Here is a 21,335-nt window from a genome sequence, read left to right as displayed (position 1 = left end):
AGGCCCGGCTCCTGTGCCGACCTCCCTGCATCCCCCACTCTCCCCACCGCTGACCTCCAGCCCGGCCCACGAGGATCTGAAGCAGCAGCTGGCTTGCATCTTGGCGCAGCGAGCACCATGGAGCCCTACCAACGTCCCAGGCTGGGGTTAGCCCTATGGTGGCGTGGGGCAGAGAGGGGGAGAATCCCAGCGGAGGAAGACTGCTAGGACCTGGGAGAGCTGCTGGGAGGCGGGGCTCGAGCCGTGCCTCATAGGTAGGCAGGGCCGGGGTAGCAGTAAGAGGAGGAAGGGCCTGCAAGGCGAAGGGAACCGGGCAGGTGAAGGCATGGCCTCCGGACCGGCAGTGCTGGGCCTGGGAGGCAGCCGGGCCAGGTGAAGCAGCGCGGTGAGCCCCCGGGGGCCTGCCTCACCCTCCCTCCGCCCTCTCTCCGTCTCCTGCCTTCAGAGGACGTACATCTTCACCTTTCTCCTGAGCTCCCGGGTCTTTATGCCCCCTCATGACCTGCTGGCCCGCGTGGGACAGATCTGCGTGGAGCAGAAGCAGCAGCTGGAGGCCGGGCCTGAAAAGGTGAGGCGGGGCCTGGCGGGGCACGGGCGGGGGCAGGGGGTGGGAGGCGAGGTCAAGGCTAGGGGCTGGAGGCATGGGGCGGGGTTCACGGTGGAGCCGGGGGGCGGGGTCAGGGCTAGAGTTGGGGCTTGGCCTGGCTGGGACTGAGGGATGGGGTCCAGGGTGGGGCCAGGCTGGGGCACGGGCGGGGGCAGGGGGTAGGAGTCGAGGTAAAGGCTAGGGGCTGGAGGCATGGGGCGGGGTTCACGGTGTAGCCGGGGGGCGGGGCCAGGGCTAGGGTTGGGGCGTGGCCTGGCTGGGGCAGGGTCGGGGTCGGGGCTAGGGTTGGGCGTGGCCTAGCTGGGGCTGCAGGGTGGGGTCCAGGGTGGGACCAGGGGGCGGGGTCATGGCTAGGGTTAGGGCGTGGCCTGGCTGGGGCGATGGGGTCTCGGGGCAGGGTCAGGGCTAGGGTTAGGCATGGCCCGGCTGGGCTGGTGGGGCCTGGGGGCAGGGTCAGGGCTAGGGTTAGGCATGACCGGGCTGGGCTGGTGGGGCCTGGGGGCGGGGTCAGGGCTAGGGTTGGGGCGTGGCCTGGCTGGGGCTGTGGGGCGGGTCTGAGTTGGGGCGTGACGCCACACCAGGCTAGGGTGAGGTCTGGGGTGGAGCTGTGGGTTGGGTCCGGGTTAGGGGCGTGGTGGGAGGGGGTGGAGGGGGGGGCCTAGGCTGGCAACGTGGGCGGAATCCGGTGGTTTGGAGGCTGTGCGGCGTGGGCGAAGAAAGCTATAGGGCTGCGGGCTGGGTGGTGCGGGGGCCAGGGGCGGGGTCCAGCGGTCTGAGTGGGCTGGTGTGGGCTGGCGCGGAGTCTTGGCTGGCGCAGGAGGGGCTTGGCCTGTGGTGCGTTCTGGGGGATTGGAGGATGGGGGCGCGGCGCCTGAGCATCCGGCACAGTCCTCCCTCCCCGGGGGCAGAGGCCGCGCGGGCATCTTCTGAGAGGGTCGGAGTCGTTTCAGCCAAGAGGGCCAGTCCCCATGTCCTAGGCCCTGTGCTGGGTGGGGTCGTGCACGCCTGTGCACTAGGGCGCGGGGGCGCGTCGCCTCCCCTCGGGGTCACACCCCTTTCAGCTCTGTCGCCCTGCTTTCAACCGCAGGGGGCAGACGGGAGCTCTTCTCTAACTGGATGGCTTGGCTTGGGTTATTTTACTGTATTGTTTTTATGGGTAACTTCTAATTATAGCAAATGGAATTAGTTTTTTGTCACCTTAGAGATGGGGTAGGTTTTTTTAATATAAGTTTATTTAAGTGAAAAAGAAAGCCAACTTAAGGGGAAGGAAAAAGGAAACAAACAGGAGTTGTGTGGCGGTTCAGGTTTGGCCAAACCACAGGTGGCACGCAGTTGGGGGCTGTGCCCAGCACAGGGCCTGGGGTGTGGCTTGGGGATGTGGGAAGCTTGCACCATTTGCCATCTAGTCCCCTACTCTGCCCTGTGGGGCCTCACTCTGTATCCCCTGCTGCCCCAGGCCAAGCTGAAGTCCTTCTCAGCCAAGATCGTGCAGCTCCTGAAGGAGTGGACGGAGGCCTTCCCCTATGACTTCCAGGATGAGAAGGCCATGGCCGAGCTGAAAGCCATCACACACCGTGTCACCCAGTGTGACGAGGTGAGTGCTCCCTGGGCTCTGGCCAGGGTCCTTGGGTGTGTGCCAGGGTCTGCCCTCGGGAGGGTGGGGACTTTGGGGACAACTCTGTATGTGGTCCCCTTCCATGTTACTCCCCCAGGGGGGTTGCTGACTGGCCCCATGCAACCTCCCTTCCCCCAGATGACAGCTCAGCTGGCCAGCAGTGGGCCAGGGTCACCCATGATACTGCAAGCAGGGACCTTGCAGCCTGGTTGTGGGCCTGGCGATCATTGTCTCGACCCTCTCCTGGCCCTTGCTGTCCTTGTCCCTGGAGTGGGAGCCTATTGAGAGTTTGTAAGGCTCTGCCTGTCTTGGATTAGTGAGAGGAGGTGGGGGTAAGGCTTTAAAATCGGCCTCCCATTTTTCAAACGTCTTCACCCTTGCCTTTGGTGGAGAGAGAACTGGAGATGCTTGGGCCAACTGGGCCTCCACAGTGGAAGCATTCCATGTGCTCAGCAGCTGCTGTTCACCCAGAGTACTCCAGGAGGAGCCAGGGACCCCAGGCTGCTCCCAACTAGGGGGCAGAGACTCCTGGCTTTGGCAGAAGCCTTTCCCATGCCTTGAACTGTTGTTCTATGGGCTGCTTCTGCTACAGGAAGCAGCTCAGTGGGCCGCCTCTGAAAAAGCCATGCTTTTCAGACCCAGAAGCTCAGTCTTGAGCCTGTCTCTGCCCTTAGCCTTGTCCTGCAGCAGGACAGCCCACTGAGACCCCTCCTCGGCAGTCCTCAGAGGAGCCCACACTGTGCCCCACTTTGTCCTTGAAGGCCTGAAGGCTGCGGTTTAGATAGGGGCTGTGGGCTCACGTTGGTCAGGCACATCCCTGGAGGTGAGACGGATCCTACCCACAGTGGTGGTGGCCTTGCTGCCAGCCCATGCTGGCACCCTTATTGCCCTCGACCCCACAGGAGAATGGCACAGTGAAGAAGGCCATTGCCCAGATGACGCAGAGCCTGTTGCTGTCCCTGGCTGCCCGGAGCCAGCTCCAGGAACTGCGAGAGAAGCTCCGGCCACCGGCTATAGACAAGGGGCCCATCCTCAAGACCAAGCCACCGGCCGCCCAGAAGGACATCCTGGGCGTGTGCTGCGACCCCCTGGTGCTGGCCCAGCAGCTGACTCACATTGAGCTGGTCAGTGCTGCCTCATGCCCTGACTAGGGGGTGGGGGCCGTGGGACCACAGTGCCTCTTTCAGCACAGCACTTCAGGCCCCTGCTAGTCACACTGAGCCATCAGGGAAGCCCGCTTGCCAGCCCCGACTGCTGCACTTCATGCCAGATGTGTGTCCGTCTGAGTGGCGGGCACCTCTGTGCCTGGCAGTCACGTCCTCAGGAACACAGCAGTGCTGTGTCAGTGGGAGGAGCTGGAGCAGTGTCGCCCTGCAGTGGGGACTGCAGTGGCCCTAGGATGGAGGACTGGCCTGGGAGGAGGTGAAGGTCCTATGCCCTGGGCAGCTCCTCCTCTCCCTGTCCGCATGCCTATGCAGTGCTGTCCCTTCTCCTCCAGGGGAGGCTTGTCACCTTCCCTTTGCTATCTTCCACCCCAGGACAGGGTCAGCAGCATTTACCCTGAGGACTTGATGCAGATCGTCAGCCACATGGACTCCTTGGACAACCACAGGGTAAGTGGGCCGAGGCCCGCGGCACCCCTGCCAGCCCTGTCTGCCCGGCACTTGCGCTCCATGCAGGGTGGGTGTGGGCCTCACTCAGCACGCCCCGAGCGTCTCTGGAGTGCTGGGCCATGAGCCCCGAGGGATGTGGCACTGGCCCTCCTAGCACCTGCTCCAAGAGGCAGCACCTGCTTCAAGAGGCAGCACCTGCTCCAAGATAGCTGTGCTGGTCATGGATGATGAATGCTGGGAGAGGTCACAGACTTGGGCCGGGGAGCCAGCCTGGCCTGCCAGCCCTGCACTGGGCAGCAAGGAGCAGGCAGGCATGATCGAGGCTGCTGTGGTGCAGGCTGAGCCATGGCTGGGGACCAGGGCCAGCTGTGGGGACTGAGTTGTCCAGCCATGGTCCTCCAGGCCCCCTATGACCTGCTGTGTCCTTTCCAGTGCCGAGGGGACCTGACCAAGACCTACAGCCTGGAGGCCTACGACAACTGGTTCAACTGCCTGAGCATGCTGGTGGCCACTGAGGTGTGCCGGGTGAGTGCCCACAGCAGACATGGTGGGGTGGCTGCCATGCCCACACCCAGTGAGACCCTGATCCTGCCCCAGAAGTTAGATGATGGAACTTTAAGAGTGAATGCACGAAGTCCCTGTTGCATTGTCGGGGCCTTGGTGGTCCCGCAACCCCGACATACAGCGATTCCTTCAATAACAAGACACCCCATCCGTGGAGTGCTCCCTCTGCGCCCAGCAACATTTTTCTCGCCTGTGTGAGGCTTTGCCAGCCCTCACAGCTCTATGGGGCAGATGGTGCCTTCCCTTTGATGACTGAGGAGCCTGAGCATGGGCCATGCACATGTCTGGGCCTCCCAGACGCAGCCATGGACCTGGACCAGCCCGCTGTGGCCAGAAGCTAAGTCCCGAGGTCCTCCCTGCCCCTCTGTTCCTCTGCCCGGCGGCCCCAGCTCCTGCTGTCCCCCGGCAGCACCGTGCTGAGGTCACCTGCCACCTTCCAGGTGGTGAAGAAGAAACACCGGACCCGCATGTTGGAGTTCTTCATTGATGTGGCCCGGGAGTGCTTCAACATCGGGAACTTCAACTCCATGATGGCCATCATCTGTGAGTGACTGGGCACCCAGGGCGGGGCTGCTGCGTGGCCCACCCTCCGGCCCTGACCCTACCTGCTGTCCTCTGCAGCTGGCATGAACCTCAGTCCTGTGGCAAGGCTGAAGAAAACTTGGTCCAAGGTCAAGACAGCCAAGTTTGATGTCTTGGAGGTAGGCACCTGAGCCCCTGTCACAGCTGCGAGCCGCACCCACTTCGTCCAGCAATGGCCTGAAGGGGGCCCTGACAGTGGGGGTGGGGGGCTGCCCTCATCTCCCTGGGGTAGCACCTACAGTGCTGGCTGAGCTGGCCTGGCATGTTCGTCCTCCAGCAGTGGGGACTTAAGTTGTCCTCGGTTACTTCAGGCAGACCTGGCATCGCCTAAGGCGAATTCCAGAGTGGAATGCAGTTAAGCAAGAGTTTGACAAGAGTGGGGTTGTGTTGGAAGACACCGCCTTTTCCTTGGTCAGTGTCTCCAGGTCCTGGCTGGTCTAGATGGCCCAGAGGCTGTCAGACAGGGTCACCTGCAGCCTTCCTCAGATGTGTGTGATCACAGAGTCCATTTTTGCAAAGCATGTGTCTTGTGGAGCTGGTCAGGTCTGGGAGGTGTTGATCTAAGTAGAGGAGCAAAGGGAAGTCTTGAAGGAAGGAGGGCGAGGGTCAGGCCTGGCAGGCAGGGCAGTGACACTTCTTTATGGCTTTCCAGAGGATGCCAGGACCTGAACTCAGAAGCCCTGGCCCCAGGGCTCAGCCAGGCACCCTTGGGCTTCCCCTCCCCCGTGCTAACTCCCAGGCTGCCCAGGGGCCAGGTGCCTTCTCTGTCTGCTGCCTCCAGCTCTGCAGAGGGGCGTCTGGAGCAGGTTGGAGGGGCATGGGGTTGTGATGCTCACCAGGTCCTCCCTGTGCCCACAGCATCACATGGACCCGTCCAGCAACTTCTGCAACTACCGCACAGCCTTGCAGGGGGCCACGCAGAGGTCCCAGATGGCCAACAGCAGCCGTGAGAAGATTGTCATCCCTGTGTTCAACCTCTTTGTTAAGGACATCTACTTCCTGCACAAAATCCATACCAACCACCTGCCCAACGGGCACATTAACTTCAAGGTGAGCTCATCCCAGCACAGGGCAGGCCAGGCGGAAACTGTCTGAGCTACTGGAGCCGCCAGGCAATAGCCCTGGGTCGGGATCTGTGGGTTTCCTGAGCCCTGCCTGAGGTTCACAAGGGCCTTCAAGACTGAAAGCCTCATGGTGGGTCAGGGGTGCTGTTTGACTGCAAGGCGTGAGGTGCGCCTGCCTGTACTTTTGGGTGGATGGCCTAGTTGCAGAGCTTGGAGTCACAGGGAATTGTATTTATCCAGGACCGTGGTTCCAGCCTGGCCCCACCAGGGAGAGAGCCCTGTCCACCCCTGTGGGATTGGAGGTCAGGAGGGGTTTAGGTAGGAAGGGACTTGAGCAGGGAGGAGGCGGCAGAGAATTCCAGATGGAAGTGAAGAGCCTGCCTCGTGGGCCTGAGGGCACCTGGTGAGGATGGGAGGGTGGGACATAGGTGGCAGGGCAGGTGTAGGTGGCTGTGGGCTGCCGGATGCCTACCTCACACAGGTGAGGGGTGGGCAGGAGCTGGGATCCTTCCAAAGGTCCCAGAGAAGAGACATCATGACATGTTCTGGTTGGCGCCGCTGGGCTGGGTTTGGATGGGGTGCCTGCCTCAGGCTGGAGTCATCAGTGGGGCCTTCTTCGGGTCCCTGCACAGAGAGGCAGAGACCCTGCTGCCGGCCTGATGGCCCAGGTGGAGGGCCAGACAGAGTGGCCTTGGGGAACACCTGCTGGCTCTGAGGCTGCATGGTGTGTCACCATGGCCACAGGGTCAGCGTGCAGGGCCACTGTCCCATCTCGCTGGGACCAGTGACGTGAGCAGGAGACTGAGGCCAAAACCTGCGTCCCCTGCCCTGACCGAGGGTTCGGTGCTTAAGGTGACAGATGAACATCAGTTGGTTTTGCTCCCTTCAGAAATTTTGGGAGATCTCCAGACAGATCCATGAGTTCATGACATGGACACAGGTAGAGTGTCCCTTCGAGAAGGACAAGAAGATTCAGAGTTACCTGCTCACAGCGCCCATCTACAGCGAGGAAGGTGAGGGCTGCCTCCCAATGCAGCATGCCTCCCTCCCCACCTGACTCCTTGTCCAGGCCGGGTGCCCTTTGGGGTTGCCCTGGGAGATGGCCTGCTGGCTGCTCCATGCCACACAGGGCTGGCTCTGCTCGCAGGGGCGAGTGTGCATGAGGGTGGGTCATGGGATGGATGGAAGAGGACAAGAGACTCAGTTTCCAGCAGCCACTGGAGAGGGTCACATGGGGTTAGGGCAGGTGCTGCAACACGAGGAACCTTCCTAGAGTCCCCAACAGGCAGCCTGAGAGCCCCGCACAGCAGAGAACTGTGTTCAGCCCAGCCAGAGGTCACTGTCCCCTTGTGCTGGGCTGCACTCCTGAAGGGACAGCTGGGTTCAGGCAGACACTGCATGGGGACATGGGCTCTGAGGGACTTTCCCATCTCTCAGCTCTCTTCGTCGCCTCCTTTGAAAGTGAGGGTCCCGAGAACCACATGGAAAAAGACAGCTGGAAGACCCTCAGGTAGGAGGGCATCAGGAACACGGGAGTCTGTGGGGAAGAGGGAGGACTCAGGGTGGGCACGAGGGTCACCCTCCTGGAAAGGGAGCCTGGGCACTGCCGCGTCCCTGATGCAGGGTGCCGGGCATGTTTGGTGGGAGGCTGAGGATGGCTTGGACCCAAGCCGCCCTGCTTGGGCCTGAGCACTGCCTATCCCCTGTCCCCCTCTAGGACCACCCTTCTGAACAGAGCCTGAGGCGGATGCAGCCCGCGACGCCAGAGGAAGCACGTGCACTAACTGGGTTTAAATTTTGACTGATGTGGGTTGAGATGAGGAGGCCTCACTGGTTGGGGTCCATTTTGTATATAACTTTTATGAGAAAAAAATGGTAATTATTTCACGCATCAACCTTTGGCACTTACAAAGTTTTTTTTGTTTATTTTAAATAACAGGGCAGGGCCCTGCTTTGGGGAGGGGGAGGGGAGAGTATCATTGGAGATGGTATCCATGATAACATCTTATTCTAATGAAATGTAGATTTTTATTTTCTACTTTTGATTATTAACATCTTATGAAAAAAATATTTTAAAAAACCCAGCCAAAACCAACGTGAGCCCTGCCTGCTCGGACGCCTTTCCAGCCAGTGTCTCTGACGTCGGGGTTAGTGCCTTAGAGGGTACTGGGGTCTGGTCTTCCTGCTCTGTGGTTCGGGCTGCGGTGAGTCCCACTCCACCTGGGCGCCTGCCCTCAGGAGCCTGGGCTGCGAGGCTCCACAGGAGGGCTGGTGGCTGGGAGGTCGCGTCCGCACACTTCTGGAAGTGAGCCTTTGAGTACGGGCTGTCCAAAGTTTACATTTTCATTTTCCTTTCAGGGATTTGTGGGGTCAGGGAGGGGCAGGCGGCACCTGGAAGCATATTTTCTGTGACAATGTGTCCAGCAAATCATTCTTCAACTACATTTTAGAAAGGAAGAAATCTAAAATAAGGTAAGGGAGGGAAGCATGGAGTTGTCAGTTTTCTGGGCTGTGACTGAAAGACACACTGAGCTGTGATGAAGAAAAATACACGGCCGACTCCAGGGTGGTGACATTTAGAGCTAGTCTTGAAACCTACCTACTGAGGGGAGGGCAGCCAACAGCCCTCTTCCCACCTGGGTAGGCAGCGCCCTAATTGGAATTGGAAACAGAAAATTCGCCAGGCCATACTGCTGGAGCCCATTCAAATAAAACTGCCCAATACTGAGAGGTGTTTTCTACACCCAGCTAGAGGAGCACACTCCATTTTCCCATGTCTGACTTCCTGGTGTGAGCCCTGGGCCCTGCTGACCATGGCGCAGGACAGCTGTCCTTCAGAAAGCGCGTGGTCCATCCACGTGGACCGTCTCCCTCACAGGAACTCCGCATCCTTGTCCCTCTCTGCATTCCCGGTTTCCGCAGGAGCCTTGATCAATGGGGAAGCCTGGGTGAGGATGGGCCAGGTCCCAATTCCCAAAGCTCCTGGAAGAAGAGCCTGAAGACATTGGGAGAGGCTGGGCCTGGGGAGGAGGCGGCCCTGGGCCCGCTGCCCATGCCTCTGGTCCTGGGTGGAGCAGGAATAGTTCCACTGTATTGTCACAGTGTGTTTGCACTTTCTGAGGTTCTAGCTAGTACAGATTGTATATTGATAGTACATACTGCTTTGTTTATGTCTTTGAGATGAGAAAGGCTTAAAACTTGAGAATATATATTTGGAATACAGCCTTAGAACGGTTTCTGTACACATCCACGTGCACTTCACGGGTGATCAGTTCTAGTACCTACTTGAAACAGTGTCTGTCTGCTACTTTATTTTCCCAATTTGATACATACCCTGATTTGATGTTTTGGTATTTGAGATGAACTCTGAGTATGAAGCTGTACCATAATGCAGGACGTCAGTTTTGGTGTGACTGGACATACTTGCTTCAATAAAAGAACACATCACTCCTCTCCCTTGCCTGCTGTGTGTGTACGGTGAGGGAGCAGCCCTGCTGCTGGCCGGAGACATGGGTCCCCTGGGGCAGGGAGGAGGGTGAGGCTGCCAGGCCTGCTGTGGCCTTCCCAGGAGGGACTGGGCAAGGGACTTTTGTCTCCAGCTGGCAACACTTTGTGTGACAAAGGGCTTTCCACTGAATAAGGTGAGACTCGAAAGCAGCTATAGGAGGCACGTTCAGTCCTGCTTTCCTCATTGTGAGCTCCAAAAAGATGTCACTGACTGCTGTATTGCATGGTCACATAAGTTCAGGATACCTAGTTAAGCCAGGCTGTATGGACTGTGTTTCTGCAGAGGAGTCAGATGGCCTCTCTGGGGCAGGGGAGGTTGGAGAGCCCCTGGACGCCATCCTGCAGGGCAGCCTGCAGAATGCAGGTCTGGAGGGGCCGCTTCTGGTGTCATGAGTTATACTCAAGCGCAACAGAGAAGAGGGGTTCACTGGGGGAGCACGAGAGCTCGGGAATTGAAGGAAAAGAACTAAGGCTCCAGAACAGGACATGGTACTCCCCTCTGCTCCTCCAACCTGCCCATTCCTGCGGTTCTCAGGGCTGGACAGGGTGGGAACTGCACCCCAGGGATAACTAACTCAGCTCATCTTTCACTATGCACTCAGTGTCATCATTCCCACGAGGTGAGCGCCACCCAACAGAAACCTTTCTGGGGTAAGGGAATGTCCTGTATCTGTGCTGTCCAGTACAGCAGCTGCCAGCCACATGTGGGTCCTGTCCACTGGGATGTGGCTAGTGTGACCCAGGGGCTGAATTTGGGATGTGAATTTGGACAGCGAGGGGCCCGTGTTGGACAGAAGCTGGGCCTTGGGGTCTTGCCACCCCATGCAGTGGGCAGTGCAGGACAGGTGCTCGGGTGTCTGTGGAGCAAATGGGGACATGGAGATGATGCTTGAGCTTTTAGTGAATGACATTTTTTAGGTCTTTAAATCCAATGGCATCCCTAATTTCTTGGTGAAGTTATTTTTGGAAGTGTTCATCTGCCTCAGCTGAACAAGGGGGAGTACATAATTTGCTCTGGCCTTGGATACAACCTTGAGCTGGGCAGGCCATCCTCTGCCATGGGCAGTTCCTCCAGGGCAGTGGCTTTCAAGTGTGGGTCCCTGAGAACCTGTTTGAATGTCCATTCTTAGGCCCCTCCACACACCTCCTGAATTGGCAATACGGTGGGGGCCTAGTCCAATCCCTGGGCCACACAGTACGTGCGAGAAGCACTCGGTGGGTGATCGTCTGTGTGCCTTGTGACCAGCACATCCCCGTGTGATGGCTGAATGTCACCCTTCACACACATTGCAGGAACAAATGGATGTCAGAGTGTCAGATGTAGCAGAATGATAAGCTAAGGATCTGTAGTAAGCCATGGAGACTTCTGTGACACACACTGCTTGTGACACACACTGACCACGCCCATACGAGAACATAGGCCCTGCTCCTCAGGGAGGCACAAGGCAGCAGGGAGGGAGCAAGGAGCTGGGGAAACTGGAGTGAGAGCTGGTTTCAGCCCCCAGCTGGAGAAGCTTGGACAAGCTGTTTACCTTATAGCCTCCATGTTTTTCATCTGATCACAGCTCCCTTGCAGGGCTGTGGTAGCAGACAGAGCAGGCACCTGGTTCATTGTCAGCACAGTTAGTGCTCGCTGTAGACTGGCCTTGGTGCTGAGGACGCCAAGCAGCACTTCTGCAAAAGGCCACAGCACTTTTTGGGAAAAGTGAAGCAAAGGACCCCTTCTCAAAGGAACACCTGGGGTCCTGGTCAATACGAAACATGTTAGCATTCACCACAGTCACTGTTCAATCCAACCAGCATAAAAATATAAATGGGAAAGAATTCCCACAAATTTGCATTCAAAACTTCAAGAGGCAAAACTTACAATCCATCTGCAGGCCAGTTTAGACCATGTTAACACAATTTCAATCTTTATTCCCAACAAGAAAGTCAGGATACTGTGAGGAAGGTGAGGGGCTGCTGAACACCCCACAAGTATCTGCCCACATCTGCCCACAGCACCAGGATGCTCAGGTGCAGACGCTCAGGTGCGCTCAGCAGGGCCGAGTGGTTCAGCAACAGTGCAGGGAAGAGTGTAAGAAAGTAAACTGCAACACTTGTGCATTTCTGGCAGTGTGAGAGATGAAGTGCGTGCCCACTGAAAGCAACAGATAAAGTTGTACAAAATTTAAAAATCCAAGTGAAGGCAGGGAGCCAGAGAAGTCAGGGAAGCTCTGGAGCCTGCTTTGCCCTGAGGGTAAGGACCATGAGCTGCTGTTTTCAAGTCCACAGGGGTAGAGAAAAAAGTCCAGGGCCCACCTCAAGTTGAAGAATCAAATAGGAGACCCCAGCCCATAAAGCTGGCATCCCAAAGAGCCACTCCTCGGTGCAGCAGTGAGCTTGAAATAAGGCGCTCCACCCAAACCCCACCAAGGGAGCTAGGAAAAGCTCCCTGATTTGAATCTCAGCACTGAATGGAGGCAGGGAAATTTTACCTTGATAATTGATAATGATGAGTCAGTGAGCTTCACAAAATTTTGCAGCACAAATCAACACTGGTCCAACAAACTTCAAGCTAAGAATTCTTTGAATGGTCCTGAACTGGTACTGCCCCTAAACATCCAGTAGAAACAAACATTCTGACCTATATTCCAGTTTTTTAAAAAAATACCTCCTTAGGGCTGGGCACGGTGGCTCACGCCTGTAATCCCAGCACTTTGGGAGGCTGAGGTGGGCAGGTCATGAGGTCAGGAGATCGAGACCATCCTGGCTAACACGGTGAAACCCCGTCTCTACTAAAAATACAAAAAATTAGCCGGACGTGGTGGCGGGCGCCTGTAGTCCCAGCTACTCGGGAGGCTGAGGCAGGAGAATGGCGTGAACCCGGGAGGCGGAGCTTGCAGTGAGCGGAGATGGCGCCACTGCACTCCAGCCTGGGCGACAGAGCGAGACTCTGCCTCAAAAAAAAAAAAACCTCGTTAGCTGTGTCTAATTTTGTTTAACCCATCTGTTGGATTTAAAAGATTCAATTATTGTAGTTTTCATTTCTAGATACTCTATTTGGTTATCTTCCAAATCTGATCATAATTCTGAAGAAATTAACCGACTCTAATACAGAATAAAGCATTGGAAAATAAGAAACAGGTTGAGACATGGAGGACACAACGGTTTTAACATGTTATCAGAGTTAGAGAAGCAAAGAGAGAATGAGGCAGAAATCATTTTTGAAAATAAAACAGCTGAGAATTTTTCAGAGTAACAATCCAAGGAACCCAAAGAATCTCAAGCAGAACCAGAAAAAAAACAAACCCACACGCAGATGTATCATAGTGACACAGAACAGGAAAGAAGAGAGTGGCCTGCTTTCAATGGATGATGGCTGTTACGCTGATGATTCACAGCAGAAATAACTGAAGCCAAGAGACAGTGGAATAGTAACTTCAATGTGCTAAAAAGAAGAATGATGGCCAATTTAGAATTCTCTACTTTTTAAAACTATTTATTAAATGAGAGATAATAAAGATATTTACAGACAAACTAAATGGTGTTTGCTATCCCCAGACCTTCCCTAAAAGAAAAACTAAAGGATGGATCTTGACTCTTACTGTAACCCATATACAAAACGATTTCCAGATGGATCACAGACCTAAATATGAAAGGCAATGCAATGAAGTGTCAAAAAAAGAATTAAAAAAAATTCTGGAGTAGGAAAGGTTTCTTAAATTGGACACCAAAATCACTAGCCATAAAAGAAAATTGGTTTTTATTGAAATTAAGAACTTTTGTTTACTGACAGATAACATTAACATAGTGAAAGAGAGGCTGTTGCTAGGAGAAGGTATGTGTAATATGTAAATCTGACAAAGTACTCAAATTCAGAATACAGAAGTAACCCCCCACAAATCAACTAAAAAAAAAAATCAAACTGATTTTTTTTAAAAAAGGCAGAAAAACTTCAACAGGCATTTCACAAAAGAAGATATCTAAATGGCCAATAAGCATATGATAAGGTACTTGACATCATTCCCTGATTATAAACTAAGATGAAAATAAGAACTGTACACACCCATTAGAAATTATAATTAAAGAGTTTAAATTAAAAACACTGGAAATACTGTGTCAGGGAGGATGTAAAGCAACTGATCTCTCATACATGGCTGGTAAGGGTTATTTAAAAGGATTGAAAAAAATCTGCCTGCTCCTGGCAAAGCTGATTAAGAAAAAATAGAAGGCATAAGTATATCAGGAATGAGAAAAAAAGGATATCACTATAAATCTTATACATATCACACAGATAATAGGAGGATATTGATTTCATCTGAATTTTCAAATTTATCAGTATAAATTCCTAGAAAATTATGATTTACCCAAAATAACTCAATGAAAGCTTATTCTACAAAAAATAGAAAGTCTGAATAGTTCTATAATTATTAAATAAATTGAACAACTGATCAAAAATCTTCCTAGATAGAAAAGTTCATGCCCAAGTGGCTTTCAGGCAGTTCTTCCAGGCAGTTCCAAATATTCGAGGAAGAAATTAATTCTAATTTTACAAAACTTTTCTAGAAACAGAGTAAGAAGGAACACTTGTAACTTAGTTTATAAGCTAGTATAACCTCAACAGAAAAGCCTAATGAGGGCCAGGCATGGTGGCTCACACTTGTAATCTCTGCACTTTGGGAGGCCAAGGTGGGAAGATCACTTGAAACCAGGAGCTCGAGACCAGCCTGGACAACAAACCAAGACCCCGTCTCTACACACAAACAAACAAAAACAACAACAAAAAAAATGAGTCAGGTGCAGGGGCGCGTGCCTGTGGTCCCAGCTACTTGAGAGGCTGAGGTAGGGGGATCACTTAAGCCCAGGAGGCTGAGGCTGCAGTGAGCCATGATCGCCCCCACTGCACTCCAGCCTTGGAGACAGAGCAAGATCCTGTCAATTAAAACAACAAATAAATAAACAAAAATGCCCAACAAGGAAGAGAATGGGAAGTCATAGGCAATCTCATTCATGAACATAGATTAAAAACACCTGAAGTATATACATACCCACACCCCCGACATGAATACATATGAGATGTGTAAATGTGAATACTTAACGTGTGTATATGTAAGCAAACCAAATCAAACAATGTAAAATAAAAATAACACATCATGACTGACTGGCATTTGTCCCAAGAATGCAAAGCTACTTGAGAAAATCTATTAATTCATCAGTTTAATACTTTAAAAGAGGGGAAAAATTATATGAACATCTCAACAGATGTAGTAAAAGTATCTGATAAATGCTCTTAGGTAGGATAAAAACTCACTAAGTAATAACAGAAGGGAAGTTTCTAAAGTTGACAGGGTTATCTATGAAAACACCTCCAGCAAACATCACACTTACTGATGAAACCCTGAAAGCATTGCCCTTGAAATCAGAAACAGGGCAGGGAGCCCACTATTACCACTTCCATCATCATTGCACAACAAATCCTACCAAGCATAGGAGGACAAGAAAAAGAACTAAAGACCTAAAAATGGAAAGGAAACAAAACTCACTATTCATATGTATGATATGATGTAAAACATGAAAAATGCAAAAGAATTCTAATTACTGGAATTAACAGTTTTTGGCAAAGCTTCTGAACATAAAAATTAACATGCAAAATCAATGATTTCTAAACACCAGTAACACAATAAAAGATAAGGTACAATGGTATCAAAAATGCAGAATAACTAGGAAGAATCTGAAAAACAGCATGTGTAAGTCCACAGTGTGAAAAATTATAAAACGTAATTGAAAGATAATAAAGCCAAATAGAATAGATTGGGAGACTTCATATCATAAAGACTCCCCAAAGTGATCTTACAGATTCAATGATATTCTAATCAAATTCATACATTTTTATGAAACCTAATAAGCGTATTCTAAAATTTATATGAAAGTACAAAGCCTATGATAGCCATAACGATCTTTAAGAACAAGGTGAGTGGAAGACGTGTCCCAGATATTAACTAGCATAAAATTACAGTAACTTATACCATGCAATGCTAATGGTGCAGTGATAGAGTGGTAGCCTAACGGAACAGAAGAGAGCATACAATCAGACTCATGCACACAGGGACATCTGATGGATATAAGAATGGTTTTGCAGATCAGTAGGTAAAGTATGGATGTGGTGCTGGAAATAAGTGAAATGCAATCCTTACCTACATCATACACAAAAATCTCTTCCACTTAGGTTAAAGACCTGAGAAAAGTGAAATTACATGGGAGATATTGAGAATATACAACAGTATTTTTAAAGAAATCCTTCTCTATTATGAGGTCATAAATCAATAAAAAGTAGAAACCAATTCCTCACTAAAGAAAATACACATCACTTGAGAAGAAGATACACATCACTTGAGCCTAGGAGTTTGAGATCAGCCTGGGTAAATAGGGGGATCTCTGTTTCTATTAAAAAAAAAAAAAAAAAAAGGCTAGCCAGGGCAGATGGTGCATGCCTGTGGTCTCAGCTACTCAGGAGGTGAGGCAGGAGGATCGCCTGAGCCCAGGAGGTTGAGGCTGCAGTAAGCCATGATAGTGCCACTGCATTCCAGCCTCTAGCCTCCTGGGCAACAGTGTGAGACCTTGTCTCAAAAAAAAAAAAGAAGATATACAGATGGAAAATAAGCACATGAAGAGATGCTCCACATCATATGTCATTAGGTAAATGTAAAGTAAAACAACGAGATACCACTATGCACCTATAGAATGGCCAGAATTGAAACACTGACACCACCAAATGGTGGCAAGGATGTGGAGCAACAGGAACTCTCATTCACTGCTGGTGGGAATGCAAAATGGTACAGCCACATTGGAAGACAGTTTGGCAGGTTCCTACAAAGCTAATAAGCTAAACATACTCTTACCAGATGATCCAGCAACTGTGTTCCTTGTTATTTGTTCAAAGGCTGAAAACATGTCCACACAAAAACCTGCATGTAGATGTTTATTGCAGTTTTATTAATAATTGCCAACATTTGGAAGCAACCAAGATGCCCTTCAGTAGGTGAATGGGTAAACTGTGGTTACATCCAGACAATGAAATATTATTCATTACTAAAAAGAAATGAGCTCTCAAGCCATAAAAAGGCATGGAAGAAACTTAAATGCATACTACTAAGTCAAAGAAGGCAATCTGAAAAGGCTACATACTGTATGATTCCAACTATATGACATTCTGGAAAAAGCAAAACTATGGAGACAGTGAAAACATCAGTGGTTGCTAGAGGTTAGAGGGTAGGGAGAGATGAATAGTCAGCCTAGAGGATTTTTGGGGCAGTGAGACTGTTCTGTATCATACTGTAACACTGGATGTCATTATACATTTGTCTAAACCCATAGAATGTACAACAAGAATGAACCCTAACATAAACTATGGACTTTAGGTGATTATTTTGTGTCAATGTGGGTTCACTGGTTGTAACAAATGTACCACTGTGGTGACAGATGTAGATAACAGAAAAAAACTGTGCATGTGTGTGGGCAGGGGGATCTAAGGAAACTCCATGTACCTTCTGTTCAATTTTTCTGTGAACCTAAAATTGCTCTAAAAAATAAATTCCATTGAAAAAAGTAGAAATCATAAAGAAAAAAGATAGTCACAATAAAGTTAGTTTTTTATTTATCAAAAAGTACCACCAAAAATGGGAAAAGACAAACCACATTGGTCTTGATGGGAGAAGGTATCTGCAAACATTAAACCAACAAGAACTGGTATCCGGAATATGTGAAGAATCCCTATGAACTGGTAAAAATGAACAAAAAGACTGGAGATAACTATGGTTCATGCCTAAAGCCCACTAAATTGGCAAGAATTAATAAGCCCGACAAAATTAAGTACTGTCAAGGATGCAAAATGAACTCACCCAGTGGTGGAAGGTGGTCCACTTTGGAAAGTTAAACATGTGCACAACCGATGGCTCAGCATTTTTACTCCTGGAGAAATTCTGGCACACTTACAAGAGATGTTCACGACAACACGCATGTATCAGCAAAAGCAAACCACAAAAATCTACACACAACCCAAATAGTTACCAACAAGAGAATATAAAAACAACCTGGAAACAACTGAAGTATCTACTAACAGTAGAATAAGTATAGTAGTACATTCATACTGAAGGGGTTAAAATATGCCATTCTGGCATACTATTTAAATTAAAGACACATGAAAAACAGCAGGTGCAAAAAGGTGATTGACCTTTGTGCTGTTTCTTAAGAGCAGGAGATGGATTCCAGTGTGAAAGACACTCTATACTAGAAGAAAAGGCAACAAACATCTTTATCTTCAATGACGAGAAGTTTGAGACCAGGAGAATATGTACAGACCTTGTTAGAATAACTATTTTTTAAGCCTCCCACAAAATATAGTCACATTTTCACAGTTTACTAGTCTTTGTCCAATTCAGTATGTAAGTAACTGACTCTACTTCTTTTGGTTTTATTTATGAGGGCTCCTGCGCCACATAAAATTTGTATTACATAAATTTATATGCTTTTCTCTTGTTAATCTATCCTATGCCAATTTAATCTTCAAGCCCAGCTGGGACCCTGAGAAGATGGGAGGCAGTTTTTCCCCTCCCTACAGTACAATGAAATACTATTCAATAATAAAAATGAACTAATTTTGAGAATAATATGAGTGAACCTCAAAAACACTGAATGAAAGAGAATATATAATGAAATAATAATGTATATAAATTCAAAACCAGGCAAAACAGTCTATTGGGAGACATGTAACTGGGAAAACTAAGAAGAAAAACAAGTAAAAACGATCATAAAAATCAGAGCGTGACTGTTATGGAGAGGGTGAGCACAGGTGATCAAGAAGGGGCACAAGGGGCCTGTCCCCTGGTAATGCCCCATATTTTAACCTGAACAGCTGCGGCACTGGTGTTTTATTTTTAAAGTACACAATTACATGTTATACGTAATGTTCTGTCTTCATGATACTTTACAACAGAAATAAACTTACCACATTTTCATTTAACTTTTGGTAATAAAATACTTTATTGGTACCATTTAATAAATGTCAAAAACGTATAGCATTTCCATTGCTTAGCTTCCATCTTTAAACTTAAAGCTAGTTTAAAAACAACAGGAACAAAAGTAAACTCATTTGATTCTCTCAAAAAACAAGCTGTAACTTACCTTTGCAAATAATTAAGTTCTCTCACTTTAAATATCGTAATTCATTGGTCTTCATAATAAATAATTATAATAATATAAAAAAGGAGACAGTGGCCTGAATTATTTTGCAGAGAACATTTCACACATCTTTTAAAAAAATCACTAAACTACCACAACTTAAAACATGTAAGAATAATTAGGTAAGAGTTATTGTAATATTGAATTAATATAGCACCTAGAAATTTGAAATTTGTAATATTTCAGATGATATGATTTACTGAGAAAAAGAGTAATGATTTTTCTTCAGTGAATTTTCAGGGGTTTTCAACATAGGTCTCTTTTAAAAGGGTTAAAAAATTTATGCATACTAGGAATTGACCTGATGGTAACAGATCCATGTGTGACAAATAATGTAGTGCAGTCCTATCTGAATATAATTTCTTCTTCACTTTGTCTCATTAATTTATACCTCAATTAAAACATTCTATATGCAAGTGACATATTTCTCTAAAACATTCCGTATTTCAGATTTCCATTCAGACTATCTTCCCCTCCTCCCTTTTCTCAAATCAGAGTGATCTTGTGGCATACCATTTGCTTTTTCTCTCCACAATGAAACTCTTTTTCAACTCAAAGTATTATAGTAATGCAAATACAAATGTAGCATATATTAATATATTAGAAAAAAGGATAGTAAATACATATGGATCCATGCCAAATTAGAAAATTGAAAGCAAAAACAAACAAAACCATGCTATGCTCATCTATTCTGAACCACCATGGGAAGACCCTGATAGAGCTGGCTCACATAAACTAATGTTCCCAGACAGAGCTAGGATCCTGTACTCTAACATAATTAAATACTCTGTTAAAAATGTTTCTGTGTTCTTTTCTGTTCAAAATAGTTTACAGCAACTGACTACTAATCCTAATCCTGAACATGATAATGTAATAACATTATATTTTTAATCAAGCCATAGATTCTAACCTATTTTCTACCATTACCCATTTGCTTAAAAACAGACATTCAGGGGTGTAAGCAACAGTAAGTTAAGGAGTTTTTACTTCTACCTTTCTCTTGATTGATTGATTGGGGATTTCAGATGTGTCAATTAATTATCCTCTACTTCAGTGGAAAAGGATTCTTCAAGCTATCAAATCAAGGAGGCTGACTCAGGGGCGGGCAGGTGAAGATACCCATCCACACACTATGCTCATAACACTCCATCTCCTCTGTAAGAATGTGCTGCTCTCCACCCAACAGTGGCCCAGCACATTCCATCCACTCCACCTAGATGCAATCAGGACACCATGCAATCCCACACACAATCAGAACATGGGCACCAGGTAGAACTAACTCAAAACAACTTTTGGGACAAATACGAGATTTCAATTTGTCAATTATTCCACAGTGCAGTATTCTCACAAAACAGAGATTTCGTGTTGAAACATTTGTTTTTTCTTCTCACATCAAGTTGAATTGCTAAAGTAATGTCAGAAAGAACATGAAAAATAAACTTGTCTTCTCCAAAAGAGGCACTGCATCTGGAAGTAGAAGTAAGGCTAAATAAATAGTGCTGGTTTGTGGTTCACACAGTAACGCATTAATTATGATTTCAACCAACAGCTTCACTGTTTGTCCTGTATGCCTGTTTATGAAGATGCGTCTCTATTTCCTCCCTGAAGACCAGCATTCCCAGGTGGGAGTGAGAGGCCTCATTCATGGCTTTAGACTGGATGCACATGCGGTACTGCTCCGGGGTCAGCTCATCAGCACAGCGCTTTTCATGCCAGAGGTGGAAAAGACCAGGAACCGGAGTCCGAATTACAATGAGGTCACCATGTAAGTATTTTCGATAAAGATGAACATCTTCTCCACCCCAACCTTTCACTTCCATGTCAAATCCACCTGTAAGATCAAAATTGACACTATAAATAACTGCCTATTATTAGCCAGAGCACAGGGATATATATATAAAGGTTTAAATATTCTGCTTCAAAAGGGATGGGATGGTTCAGCACAAAGATAGCACAAGACACCTGGCATGGAGGAGTGACTTCCAGTCACCGGAAGTCCAGTTTTGAGCTGACACTTGGACTCAAGGAGCTCAAGATTGGTTGTTGACAGTATCAAAATGGGGTTAAATATTTAAGAACACTTTGTAAATTTCAAAGTCCTGTAGAAAATCTACAGAAAGTCAAATAAAGGAGAAGAAAATACAAGTCACCTATAATCTCACTACCATTAACTTTTTATGTTTTTTCTTTTTTTTTTTTTTCACCCAGGCTGGAGTGCAGTGGTGTGATCATGGCTCACTGCAGCATCGACCTCCATGGCTCAGGCGATCCTCCCATCTCAGCCCCCTGAGTAGCTGGGACCACAGGCGCATGTCACCATACTCAGCTTTTTTTTTTTTTTTTTTTTTTTTTTTTTTGGTGGAGATGGGGTATCACCATGTTGCCCAGGCTGGTCTTGAACTTTGGGTTCAAGTGATCTGCCCACTTGGCCTCCCAAAGTGCTGGATTACAGGCATTAGCCACTGTGACCAGCCACATTTTCTGTCCTTTGAGACACATGCTTTTCCGGGCTATAGAAAAACTCCCCAGAGTGGAAAAAGAAGAAAGGGCCAAGCTGGAGATAT

At 48.9% G+C, this 21,335-nt stretch overlaps 2 protein-coding genes across 11 annotated transcripts in view; one reads left to right on the top strand and one right to left on the bottom strand.

Moving 5' to 3' along the window:
* Nucleotides 1-7,940, top strand: part of RASGEF1A (RasGEF domain family member 1A) — a 69,550-nt gene extending 61,610 nt beyond the window's left edge. For 3 of the 5 annotated variants that reach the window (XM_054503936.1, XM_054503938.2, XM_054503935.1), the window contains exons 3-13: nt 446-568; nt 2,064-2,201; nt 3,125-3,346; nt 3,761-3,835; nt 4,268-4,360; nt 4,840-4,942; nt 5,021-5,100; nt 5,840-6,031; nt 6,935-7,058; nt 7,483-7,555; nt 7,763-7,940. In XM_054503936.1, the coding sequence (XP_054359911.1) occupies nt 446-568; nt 2,064-2,201; nt 3,125-3,346; nt 3,761-3,835; nt 4,268-4,360; nt 4,840-4,942; nt 5,021-5,100; nt 5,840-6,031; nt 6,935-7,058; nt 7,483-7,555; nt 7,763-7,787 (1,248 nt within the window). In that variant the 3' untranslated portion in view covers nt 7,788-7,940. Of the gene's footprint in view, nt 1-21; nt 255-445; nt 569-1,547; nt 1,817-2,063; nt 2,202-3,124; nt 3,347-3,760; nt 3,836-4,267; nt 4,361-4,839; nt 4,943-5,020; nt 5,101-5,839; nt 6,032-6,934; nt 7,059-7,482; nt 7,556-7,762 lie in introns of those variants that run through there. The other 2 variants (XM_063669808.1, XM_054503937.2) reach the window with 2 other exon arrangements.
* A 10,608-nt stretch (nt 7,941-18,548) lies between these two features.
* Nucleotides 18,549-21,335, bottom strand: part of CSGALNACT2 (chondroitin sulfate N-acetylgalactosaminyltransferase 2) — a 50,960-nt gene continuing 48,173 nt past the window's right edge. For 5 of the 6 annotated variants that reach the window (XM_054503930.2, XM_054503934.2, XM_054503931.2 and 2 more), the window contains one exon: nt 18,549-20,602. In XM_054503930.2, coding sequence (XP_054359905.1) covers nt 20,310-20,602 — 293 coding nt within the window. In that variant the 3' untranslated portion in view covers nt 18,549-20,309. The remainder of the gene's footprint in view (nt 20,603-21,335) is intronic. The other variant, XM_054503932.2, reaches the window with a different exon arrangement.

Source organism: Pongo pygmaeus, chromosome 8 (genome assembly GCF_028885625.2).
Source record: "Pongo pygmaeus isolate AG05252 chromosome 8, NHGRI_mPonPyg2-v2.0_pri, whole genome shotgun sequence".
Taxonomy (NCBI): Eukaryota; Metazoa; Chordata; class Mammalia; order Primates; family Hominidae; genus Pongo; species Pongo pygmaeus.
Note: the sequence above shows the minus strand (reverse complement) of the source record. Positions and strands in the feature narration are given on the sequence as shown.